Here is a 12,195-nt window from a genome sequence, read left to right on the forward strand (position 1 = left end):
ATGGAGAACTGACATACGGAATACAAATTGTAACGCCGTCTGGGACAAACGTGGGATTCCAGATAAATGATTATAATCTCATCAACCACAGCACTGCAAGGCAGCAATCATTGCCGTCCGTCTAAAACAGCTGTTTAACATTCAGCTTTCATCAACACAATGAAATTGTTTAATGCGACAATATTTTAACATTTATTTGTTTCATATTAATATTAGCACAGAGCACATGCCAATGTTATCTCAACAACCATCTACATACATTAGCACCCTTACATGTATATCCATGGGGTGCAAAGACATAAATGACAAACATTTAAAATGTATATTTTACTTTTGATCTGACGACATCCAGACAGAATCTCTCTCTTACTGTATAATCCACAAGAGCCAAGACTTCTCACTCCTACAGTGGCAACAAGGCCACTCATTGCTCCCTCATCAATGGCGACAGGAAGAGAGATGGCGAGTGATAGATTAGGCAGTGAGAACAACACGGCGCTTGCTTTAGCTCTCACAAAGGTCAGCTTCTGCTCAGTGTGAAACCTGTGTTTCTAGTGAGGGATGACAGGAAGTCCAATATTCACAGAAGGTAATGTTTGTTCATGTTAAAATCCATCAGACATGTAGAATTATCGTTAGTGTCACACATTAAGCTAATTCAAAATTCTGAAGTCTAGAGATTGATTTTTTTATATATATATATATATATATATATATATATATATATATATATATATTTATTTTTTTATTTATTTTTTTACCAGTGGAGTTTTAAATATTATATATATATATTTTTTTTTCTTTTTACAGGTGGAGTTATAAATTCAGGGATCTGGCAACCATTTGAGAAAATGTCTTCATGTTTGTAGGCATGAACTTAATTTTCATAACTAACCTGCCTATTATCAGGGGTAAAGACAGAACTACCAATATAATAATATAAAGATTGTAAACTACATTTCCTTCGCTGCCATTTATCGCAGCGCATCGTCAGCTCCCTTTAACGTTTCAGGCACAGAATTAACACGTAATCATTGACCGGCAGGGTTGTGAAAGAGGCACGTTGTGTTCACAAAATATACAACCACACATTACCTTTCTTCGGACACCTTTGGGAACTGTGTCGTTGCTCAGCTTACTTAAGGACTGGAACGGAATATATAAAATCTCAGCACAGTGAAAACATGACAAATCATTTTGGAGTATCATTAGTTGAGCTGAGAAGAATGCATTTTGAGTATGTATGCACGTCCCTCTCCTTTGTCCTGCTCAAACTAAAGCGTACATCTAAGCCAAGGCAATGATGCAAACAGACGTGTTGTTGCAGTCGGCTAAGATCACAGTCAGGTATCAGACATATATGAGCCTGGACAGAAGTACTTTGTAACATAAGTAGAAGGACAGAAGTACTTTGTAACATGAGTAGACGTATCAGCCGGGTTGGTAAATGGCACAGCGTGTTTCTGACTGCAATGTGAGGGACCTGGAGAGTGTCTGTACGATCAGCTGGTCAGAGTTCAAGAGTCAGAGGTTGAAGTTTGGGTGTCAGCAGCTCATTGTTCCATTTGCCTGTCGAAGGTGGGTGTGTTGGGAGGGGAGGGGGGGGGGGGGCCTGGTGTGCTCAGTAAGGCTCCATCTTGATCCTTCTGTACAAGCAGCTGGTGAACACCATCCCACAGACCTGGAAACAGGAAGTGTTAGGTCAAAACAAAGTGCTGCTCCGTGTCACCATGGAAGACTGCAGGAAGCCTGTGTGCTGTTGACTGTGAGGACAGAGAGGGGGTTAAAGGTGATGAGGGGGGGGGTTAGAGCCCGCTGGAAAGTATGGGAGCTGGTTGCTATGGGGATGAAGCGAGTCAAGCAGCCATTACTGCAGCAACATGTGTGTGTGCACAGGCTAGCACAAGCAGATACAAAAGGAAGCGCTGGAGGTGGTTTATGCACAAATATTCATCACAAATCACAACTACTGCACATGAATACTCCTGAAATTTGAGATTAGACTGATCTGAAAAAGGAAAGTATCCAAAAATGAGTCTGACTACATAAACAGACACTGTAGTTACAATTCATCGAAAGGTTTTTACGTTCATAAAGACACGTGATCTGATGCTGGAATCAATGAGACATGACCTACAGAATCACTGCACTATTCTCCGCTACACACAGAAAAGGTCCCGGAATAAAGACAGAACAGCAGGAACAGATATTGACCTGTGCCACTGGCTTGACGGATACACAGGCAAGCGGCCAGATTCAATCTTTGAGTCTCTAAAAGCCCTCTGAGGAAGCCTCATCGAGCGAGTCTGCGTCATCTACCGACTCATCACGATCCCTCTTCAGGCCGCTCTTACATTTGATCCAGTGATGGACATGTAAGAACAACATATTTGGGCTCAGAGAACCATGACAGGAGTGGGAAAGTGAGAAAAAACAAGTTCATCATTATTCCCTGACTCAATGTTCATGAAAGGCGATTTTGGATCGCAAGCAGCAACTGTTGCAACAACACAAACACTTTTCCTGAATGATGTACTCGGAGGTGTCTGAATAAAAAACAAGAATAAAGTTTCAGCATATGACGCATCAGCTCTTCTAAAACAACATCTATCAAAACTAGGTCAGGTAACTACTCCTGATATACCAACTTTTAAATATAAGAATAAATGTGAATTGTCTAAAAATAGTACTTTCTAGAATAAGGCACTTCTGTACAAAGATACAGGAGATTACTCTTGCTAACATCGTTGTGCACAAGCAGGTATGTTTTGATGAATCAAGCCAGTCTCATGATGCGTTTATCCCGTATTTATCAGCCACAACAGCCCATAATCACAACACACTATATATACAGGCAACATACAGCCAAAGCCAGGCAGCTGCATGCGTCACACGGAGCGAAAGACCATGCAGGAACACACACATGTTCATTTAGTACACGTGTAGTGTACACATTTAACACAGAGCAGACACTCGCACAAGGACAAGCATGCAGTCGGGTATCAGATTCCCATAATGCCTTCCAACCTCGTCTCTCCAGTTGATTGAACCACAAAGTCGCTCTAGAGCTAAATCACAGTGTGCCGGAGTCGTCGTCCTCTTCTTTATAGAGCAGATAAACAAAGCAGGCTGTCAAGACCGCCCCGGCCAGCTACAGCAACGCCACACGCACACAAAGACAAAACAGACAGACAGGAAAGTGTACCAACATGTAGACGGACTGGAACAGTTGGAAAAAGACAAGCCGTGCAGTTAGGCCACAGGATAGAGGAGAGCAGACACAGTGCTTGGGTTGAAACACTTTGTATTTTCCAGGTATGTTCTAAAGATTCAGTACTCCATCTTTATATTCAGCATAATCGCTTTCGATCACTTGAGGATTAAAAAACATCTTCACATCACAGCTACGGTTAATGGGAAGCTTTATTACTCCTTCCTTAATAAAACCATTTAGCCTGAACATGTGAAATCATGTCAGTCATACGAACACCACTGGAAAGAATCAATGCAGGTGTGTTTGCTTTCAAGTTTCTCTTTTACCAAGAGATGGTGCAGAGCTACAGGAGGACCGTCAGCCAGCACACAATTATAAAGACGCCCCCCCCCCCCCTCTCAGTGGCCGCTGTATATCTTAAAAGCTCGAGTCCATTTCAGGCTGGGACAAATCAAATAACAGAAAAGAACGAAATTAGATAATGATGACTCAGAGACTGGAGTGAGATGAATAGAAATGTCCATTTAGAGGTTGTTACTGCGATGGTGTATTTTCAGTAATGGAAAGATTAAAACCCGTCGGTCTGGGATTTTTCGACAAAGGGCAACATTCACACACAAAAAGAAAAACTAAGAATTGGGCTTCTATGAAGCACAGTTTACTCAGGTGAAGACTGCAGAATAGCACTTCTGCTTCTCCAACAACTATCTGAAGTGCGTAGCATATTTGACTTACCTGCAGACAAGCCACTCCTATCCCCACAGCACCGATGACCAACAGGTGGTCGGCCAGAAACTGCTCCAGCTTAGTGATGCAACCCCCCTGCACAGGCAAAAGCTGACAGTTAGTCGTGTAACAGGCCGTGCATACGATTGCACAGATAGCCATTACGCTTGCAAGCCCTTCAAAAGCTGCTTTTTCTGCATCTCTCCGTGAATAACTTCCAAATGATTGCAGCCAAGAAGAAGACATCCTGCAGGGAATATATTCTAATTATTTTGTTTTTTTAAGGAAGTGTGAAGTCCACTGACCTCCACCTTGTAGATGTTGGAGGGGTGGTCTCTCTTGCCACAGTGAGGGGTGATGGTCTTGCAGCAGCTGTCAGGCACCACCCTGTCCCCTGCCTGCTTTGATGAAACGTACACACTCGCCATCCAATCGTGGGAGTTGTTGCTGCCACAGCACTTGAACTGGGGAGGCAGAAAGAGGTTTCATGATGTCACACAGTGTTATAACGAAGCAAGTTTCTTTACACTCCACTCCATCACTTCCTCAAATCATTATTCCAGAAATGACAATTCTTGCGACTGAAAGGAGTGGTTCTCTTTCCACTCTAGGACACAAATAAAATGACTTAAGTTCTGTTACTTTAAGGTAATAAGAGTGTTGAGTCCATACGTCCTGTTGTAGTCTGTCCACAGCTAATGTGATGGCCTCCCTCCCTGGCTGGGCGTAGTTATCGGTCATAGTCTGGTTGAGATGCTGCTTCAGCTCCTCACTCAGCTGGGAAAGAGGAACAAAGAGAGACACACACACACACACACACACACACACACAGTGAGAAACAGTGTGTGAGCCAGAGAAGGTGGGGGAGCATTTATGGGAGAGAACAAAATGTGCTTCATTTGTTACACATGTAGCACATCGAATAAAAACAGAATTTTATGCTTCTGCCAACCAGTTAAGTTGCATTTTACATGCCCACAATGTCACGTCCGGTGTTTGTGTGAAATTGTCGTATTTTACATACGAATTCATGAGTTATGGCCAAAAACATGTTTTGTGAGGTCACAGCGACATTCGACCAGAGAATTCTAATCGATTCATCCCAGAGTCTCAGTGGACGATTGTGCCAGGTTTGAAGAAACTCCCTTCAGGTGTTCCCTGAGAATGGGACGGAATCTTAAAAATGTGCTGGGGCAAAGACTGAAAGTTGAGAGTGTTGAAGTGATAAGCTTGACAAATGTAAGAGAGTGTGTGGCTTATAGGACAAGACAGACAGGTAAGCAACTGCCACGCATCAGAGAGAGCTGCGAAAACACACAAAAAAACACATTTCAGAGTAACGGACTTCAAATAAAGCCTCTGATGTGTGGATATGATTGTGTGCATTCATACACACACACACAAAGAGAAACAGAGAGGGAAGATGAGAGCCCGTATCTTTAAAGTGATTCTATCCTGTGCGGAACCCTTTTTCCATTAGAATAAACCTCTGAGCTTGCAGATAGCAGGCGGCGCTCTTTGCAGTCGTGGCTGACTGACAGGTAGATGTTTGTGAGGTAACAAGATGCTCAGAACAGTGTGTCAGATCAACTCCAGAACTCAATGCTCAGTGGAGGTGGCAAATACTGAAAACCTAAACTAAAAAGCCACTGGAAACCTCTCACTGCCTGATTGCACACTACTTTCTATTAACTCCAAAAACAAACCAGAAGGATATTTTCACTTACCCTCTGGTAATACACATAAGCCAGTACTCCAGCCACCAGTTCAATCAAGAAGATCACCAGCAGGCAGAATAAATACTGCGAATGGGAAACGTTGTCAGTGAGTAATGGAGAAAACACTTCAAATTCGTCAAATCCACACATTTCAGCTCCATAGTCATCACAACAGTTCTCTGCTGAACCAACTCGCTGGTGAAAACTTGCCGACACTCGTGCCGGCTAAATACAAACGTCTATCGACTGTCACCCGTGCCGCATCTGTCACTTCCAACGCAGACGGCATCGCAGGACAAGAGACAAACCAGAAATCATTTTGACAGGCGGCAGAATCAGACTTCTCTCGGGGGGAATCTTTTAATAAAGAGCTCTCCACGCCGCTGGAAAGCAGCTCCATTATGCGTCATAATTAACTTCAAAACAGCATCTGAGGGAAAACTCTGCTACGCTGATCCAGTATGAATCATCACAACAGCATTGAAACATTTGTTTATGTGTTATAGTCCTTCTTGATTTCTTGATTTAATTCGTATTCGCCAAAAAAATGAAGATCAAGAAGCTAAAAAAATCAAATGTCAGTGAAAAAATACACTGGTGGCTCTAACCAAGAGCTTTATCCTTCATGATGAGCACTAGTGTGTGTTTTGAGCATAGTTATATACATTTAGGGTGCGCCGACAGACGGTTGCAGAATGAGCGAGCCCAAAATACATGTGATGCAAAAAAAACACATTCAACTAATAACCGCCGCATGGGGAGCAACAGTCTCACTGACATAACATGTGAGACACTTGTACTTTGCAGTAGTTATGTCATGCAGAAACAGAGTCTGCTCGGTATCTCTTGGTTACAAGATGTCATGTAACACTTCAGTGTGTGTGTGTGTGTGTGTGTGTGTGTGTGCCTGCAGCCCACACACAATTCTAACTTCACCCCTTCTGCGCACACACACACACACACACACACACACACACATTGCTGGCATCACTCATTAATCTCCCAAAGCGAATATATAAATAGCTCATCGATACAGTTTGGTATTCAACCAAAATGCACAACAGACTAAATCCTGTACATATCCACCTCTTCACTCCTAATGCTCCATCCATCAACAGTAGATGGACCTATAAATAGTCCTGCGGCATTGAACGTTAACCTCCCCCCCGCCCGCCTGCTTCTCTCCCACAGGGGCCCCGTAAGGGCCATTCGTCAGCATCCAGTGAGAGACCTTAGACCAGGGAGAGAGTGCACGAGCTCCCTGTTACGGAGTTTCACAGAGAAGCATCTGTGCTCTCAATGTAGACGTGACGATCTAGGATCATCAGCATCGTTGCCCACGCGATCCTTCAAATGGCATAACTTACGAGACAGTGCGGCTGAAGACGCGGCCAACTTGTTTGAATGAACTTTATTGGGAGTGTCAAAAGGACAAAACGGACCCGGATGTTCAGCGTGAGCGCCCACGTCGTGGACGGTCAGTTGAGAGTGTAAAAGTCTGATGGTGGTGATGTTTCATTCTTCACTGGAGGGTAAATGTGATTTGTTCTGATATGAATGTCGAGTCATATATGATAAATCAGTCTCAAGCCTCGATTGCTTTTGACCAAGGCACAGATGAGTGCCATGTGTCCCCCTGTCTCACCGTGGACAGGCAGCTTTTCTGCTCCCGAACGACGGCACAACAGCCCAAGAAGCCCGTAACCACCACCAGGCCTCCGGCCAGGATGAGGATATATGCCGAGACAGCGAAAGTGCTGGAGGCCAGCAGACTCAAGTAGTCACTCTTCTCCACCAGGGTCCAGATGCCCACACCCAAAACAGCTGCTCCACCCACCTGGAAGAGAAGGGAGAGAGAGAAGGTGGCAACGGCATGAGACTGTATTATTAGTTTTACAGCTGCTTTACAGACCCGCAGGTAAAAGATAAAAGAAGAGTTACGATACAACTGATACAGCTGCAGCAAAAGCTTTCAGAGAAGGAAAGATAAGAGATGATGACTTGAACAAAGAAAGGAAATAGTGTGAAAACACTGAGGGTGTCATGTCAAATAAAAGGAGAAAAGTATTGCACTCTACCGGGCAGGAAGTGACAAACAGGAAGTGAGTTCAATGCTATTAGATGAGTCACAAAATGGAACAACATGAGAGGACAGCGGATGAGGGAAAGGGGGCATAAGAATGAAAAGAGGAAATATAAACAGTGAGAAGTGGCCAAGTATAAAGAATAACAGAAGGATAAGATAATGAGGCCAAGTCAGGGCATAATGACCGCTTCCTTCCAAACAGTCCTGGATAGCAGACCCAGGGTGGCGTCCGGGATCTGTTCCTGCCATCAGTTTCAAAGGCGGACGCAGAGGAAGTGCCTCAGAGAGTCTCTCCCACTTCATCCTCTCATTCCATTTCCGTCAAAAGCGAGATCCCAAAAACACGCGCCCGACCAAGGAGTACCACGCGGATATATCTATATATATCGATCGATCGATAGATAGATAGATATAGCCAGCAATGTTCTGACAAAAGATGTGCTGCCCCGAAGACTGGTGCAGGTGATAATGGTGCCTGGTGGAAGGAAAAAATAAAAGATGGCGTAGAGCCTGTGGTCCAAGGAGGAGAGGGAGACAGGGCGTATGAATTTTAAGATGCGACAGAGCTTTAACCCGAGCCTGAAGGTAAAGCTCGATCCCTCTCCTCTCTTTAACACACACACACACACACACACACACACACACAGACACACACGAACTTTGCGGCATCATAAAACGTGGTGCCAGAGAGCCAGCCCGACACTCTGTTGCCCACCGAACACTGACAAGCCCTAAATAAATCGATGACTCACTTTGGGCCAAGTCCATCGCTCAGCCTTTTTCAGAGTCGGAACTCTCCTTAATCCACTCCCTGTTTCTACAGAGCTCCTTTCCTCCAATGCCTCTCTGCCTGCACTTCTAAAGGAGCATTGAGGCAATTTGACTGTGTTACAGCACAGAATATATGATCTAGTGAAATTTTGTTTTCTTGTCTCTTTTTTTACCGCGAGACGCGTCAGTGTTACGGCTCTGCATTGGCTGCTAAAAGAGGTTGAAGTCTACGCTTATTTAATGCTGTTTGAGTGGATGAAGACGAAGTGTCACCATTGTAAAGTAAACGGCAGCTTAAAAACATTTTACAGCTCTTACTTACCCAGAAGAGGAAGTTGAAAACAAAGAGCAGGTACTTGAGACACACGGTCAGCCAGTCCTCCTGGTCATCTTTATAAACCGCCGTCATCGTCCTTCTTCAAGTTTAAGTCTGAAGAGAAAAAAAAATAGGTTGTCAATGCGAGAGGAAGATGATGGGAAATACAAAATTCCACAGCAAAACGTTTGATACTGCATGGCTGTTGAATGAGCCTCACACTTTCCTAATTGACTTCAATGTTCCCTTTAACACCAAAACGTTAAAGCAGTAGCAGGGAAAAAAACAAATTAACTGTGAAACCCAAACTAATTGATAAACTACATCTTACTAGTTGTTAAATGATGCAGCATGCAAGTTCACAATATCATGTCCTCTTGTTATGGCCACAAACCACATCTATAAATTATGCATGGTACCGAACAGCCCATAAACCTTTGAATCATTGAGTGAGTTGAGCACAGTTTGACTTCTGTAAATAAAAGGCCGCGGCGTGGGAAGCACTTAGACGCGGAAAATTGATCAACAACACATCTTTCGGTGCAGGTTTTTTTTGCGTTTGTTGACCAGGGCGTCATAATCCAGCAACAGTCTAATACAGTCAGAATATGTCGTATTAGTATTCGGATTAATAATGATAATGAGGTTTACAAATGACCATCTCCGTCGAGATGCGTTCACTGGCAATGTCAGATGAACGTTACGCACTAAGATGGTTTCTCCTACGATGCACTGCTTCGGGAGATTTCGGACTTTGACCACTGCGCAGGTGTTCTTCCGCGTCACGAGCAGCCCGTAATTCAAGCGAACGTGCGTCCTTTACAGTTTAGGACAAACTTTATTACTGGCTCCCTCGTTTTACAGGATGGGGTGAGGCTCGTGCATCCTGGGAGAAAAAACGACATCCCTCCACCTGCGTCGATGATGCGCAGTACAAAGTTTAACCACATTACATTGTCGCCATCGACAAAAAAAACGTTTTCGACTCGCTTTTCGCTGCAGACATACTCACCCGACCAATGTTTAGTGGGAAATAACCTCGTTTTGTTGGTTGTTGTCCCCGTCAAATCACGGCGTAGGGCGCTGCAGCAGTGAGCGTTTTGTCCCGGTCAAGCGTGTTGCTTCCAGCGTGTACGACAGCAGGTTTGTGTGGATGATGCCTTTGCGGGCAGCTCGTATGTTCAAGTTTATAATCATAACGGTACTTTTTACACTGCAAAAATAGCCTACCAGAAAGGAACCAAGTCATGAAGATTAAACAGCATTTGCTTCAAATTACACACACACACACGCCTAAAAACATAAACTTGTTGATTGATTTATTTAACGATAATTTTCTTATGTCCGACTGCCCGTGAAGGCAGCGCAGTGTTAACCTGTGGAGAGGGTCACAGAAGGAAATTGAGTTGCTACACTTAACCAGGAGATACCACCGCGCCATTAACAGCATAGCCTTGGTTACAATGTAACCACATATCCCTGGAGAATCTCTCAATGAGTTGTACATGAATAAACAAAGATAAAGAGGAGAATGCACAGACAGTGAACAGACTTAGTGTGGGCTTTTGTTTTGTACAAGTTGAAGGCCTTACTGTTGACTTGACTGTAAAATGACTTCTGTGATCCCAAAGGGAGAGATGGTAATTTGGTCTTGTAATCACCAAAAAAAGTGGAACCACACACAAACCTCCATAATAATTAACTCCATATGAGAAAAAACAAATGTGAACGTAAAAGACAGGCAAGAAGAAAATTAGGACACCAAACTCTTTAGAACAACAACTGCAAGATTGTATCTTCTAAAATAAAGCAACTGAACGACCTGGTCCATGTCCCTTCTTTTTAATTTATCTAATCGCAAGACTTCCTCTAAAACCAAACCAGACTCCTCTCTATTTGCCTCTTTTTTTTCCATCTCAGTGATTAAATAAGCGTGCAAGCTGTTAGCAGTCGGTGATGGCTGCAGGGGGAGGAACTCTGCAGTGGTCACCTGGACTGCCGGCAATCAGTCTACCAAAACAACATTACTTATCGTCCAACCAGAACATTAAAAAAAGGTTCCAAATATCATCGTTCTATGGGAATTTGGAGCCTGTCTGTTTCCCATTTCCTCATATTTGCAGAGGTGACACATGGTAGAACAAACAGAAATGTGTTTTCCCTGAGAGCCGGCTCATTTCTATGCCTAGCCAGTGCATCTGCGTCTCATTCTGCTGTGTTGTAGTTCGTTTGTGGCCCGCTATGCTTTCTAGGTATGCCTAAGCATGCATGTCAAATACAAACTGGTTAAGGGGAAAGCAAACATAATGTGCACCGGTGCATGCACGTGTGATTGTACGAGTGACAAAGAGAAGAGGGGGATGCGTTTAAATATAGAGACACAAAAAAAAGACTTGCACACTTGTTTCAGTGTTATGCATCTATTCATTTAATCTCACAATATATTCGCCAAGTTTTAACATCTGTTTGCTTGGATTTGTGCCTCTCGATAGGACATTTTGCACAAAGAGGATGAAAACGGGTTTGAATGTGTGAAAGTAGTAATTGGTAGAATTTAAATCAAAGGATGAAAAATCGTCTTGCTCGGAAGACATTTTTTAATTGGAATGACAAATGTGACTGAACAACACCGAGAATTTATACTGTTTTGGAGTATTTTGTGTGTTTCAAACTAAATCACTGGTGTTGCATGAAACAGAGGTAGAGTTTGAGCCACTACTGCTTGTTGTGCCTGACCTCTTGTGGTCAGACGCACCTGGAAGCCACATTACAGACGTGGCCTCTTCAAAGAGAGCACAACTCTAGGCTGCGGTCGAATAGTCCTTTTTGCATTTAGAGAATTAGAACAGCTCTTATCATGGCGGCCACTTGGATACTTCTGGGTCATTTCACTTAGTTAGAAACCGACCGCAGCCATAGAGTGAGCGCCTCGGTTTACAATCCTCAGTGATTTGCCTTAAAGTCCACAAAATCGGCTTCATCCGAAAGTCATCTACTATTTACAGTTATAATAACATGTTTACATTAATATTTCTTTGGTTTGAGTACAGTATTGTTGATGCTAGTTTACTGCCAACGGCATATGTATTACTGTTTCGTGATTAAAGCATTGGTGCTTGTGTAAATTTGATTTGTTGTATTTAATATTTTATGACATACATTGAAATACTTTGAAGCGCCTGTCCACTTTGGTTTAGGCCAGTAATATTTGATCTCCTGATGAGATTATTATTATTTGGTACATACATTTGTGTTTTGTGCTTTTTCAGTTTTACAAAAAATACATATTTTCCTTCATTAAATCCTGCCAAGCAACAACCTGTTTGAGCAGTTTGCAGGTTCAGTGTTTTGCACAAAGACTGCA

General features: G+C 43.2%; 1 protein-coding gene across 2 annotated transcripts; it reads right to left on the minus strand.

The window, feature by feature from the left end:
- Positions 1-850: 850 nt before the first annotated feature.
- tspan11 (tetraspanin 11) lies at positions 851-8,947 on the minus strand. Of its 2 annotated transcripts, XM_079294064.1 has the most exons (7): positions 8,838-8,947; positions 7,304-7,495; positions 5,668-5,742; positions 4,613-4,717; positions 4,246-4,404; positions 3,950-4,036; positions 851-1,681 (listed from the first exon to the last, which is right to left on the minus strand). In XM_079294064.1, exons 1-7 carry the CDS (start codon positions 8,922-8,924, stop codon positions 1,622-1,624), a joined length of 765 nt encoding a protein of 254 aa, XP_079150190.1. In that variant the 5' UTR covers positions 8,925-8,947; the 3' UTR covers positions 851-1,621. The 2 variants fall into 2 exon arrangements, with proteins under 2 accessions (XP_079150190.1, XP_079150191.1); XM_079294065.1 differs by lacking the exon at positions 5,668-5,742.
- Between the last annotated feature and the right edge of the window lie 3,248 nt (positions 8,948-12,195).

Source organism: Melanostigma gelatinosum (assembly GCF_949748355.1).
Source record: "Melanostigma gelatinosum genome assembly, chromosome: 22".
NCBI lineage: Eukaryota > Metazoa > Chordata > Actinopteri > Perciformes > Zoarcidae > Melanostigma > Melanostigma gelatinosum.

What these genes read in the sequence shown, in the direction of transcription:
- tspan11 (XM_079294064.1), bottom strand. Translation starts at nt 8,924, where the DNA reads ATGACGGCGGTTTATAAAGATGACCAGGAGGACTGGCTGACCGTGTGT. An exon ending in AGAAAAGCTGCCTGTCCACG is followed by an intron (nt 5,743 to 7,303) that starts GTGAGACAGGGG and finishes TCCCATTCGCAG; the next exon opens with TATTTATTCTGCCTGCTGGT. An exon ending in TGGACAGACTACAACAGGAC is followed by an intron (nt 4,405 to 4,612) that starts GTATGGACTCAA and finishes CTGCCTCCCCAG; the next exon opens with TTCAAGTGCTGTGGCAGCAA.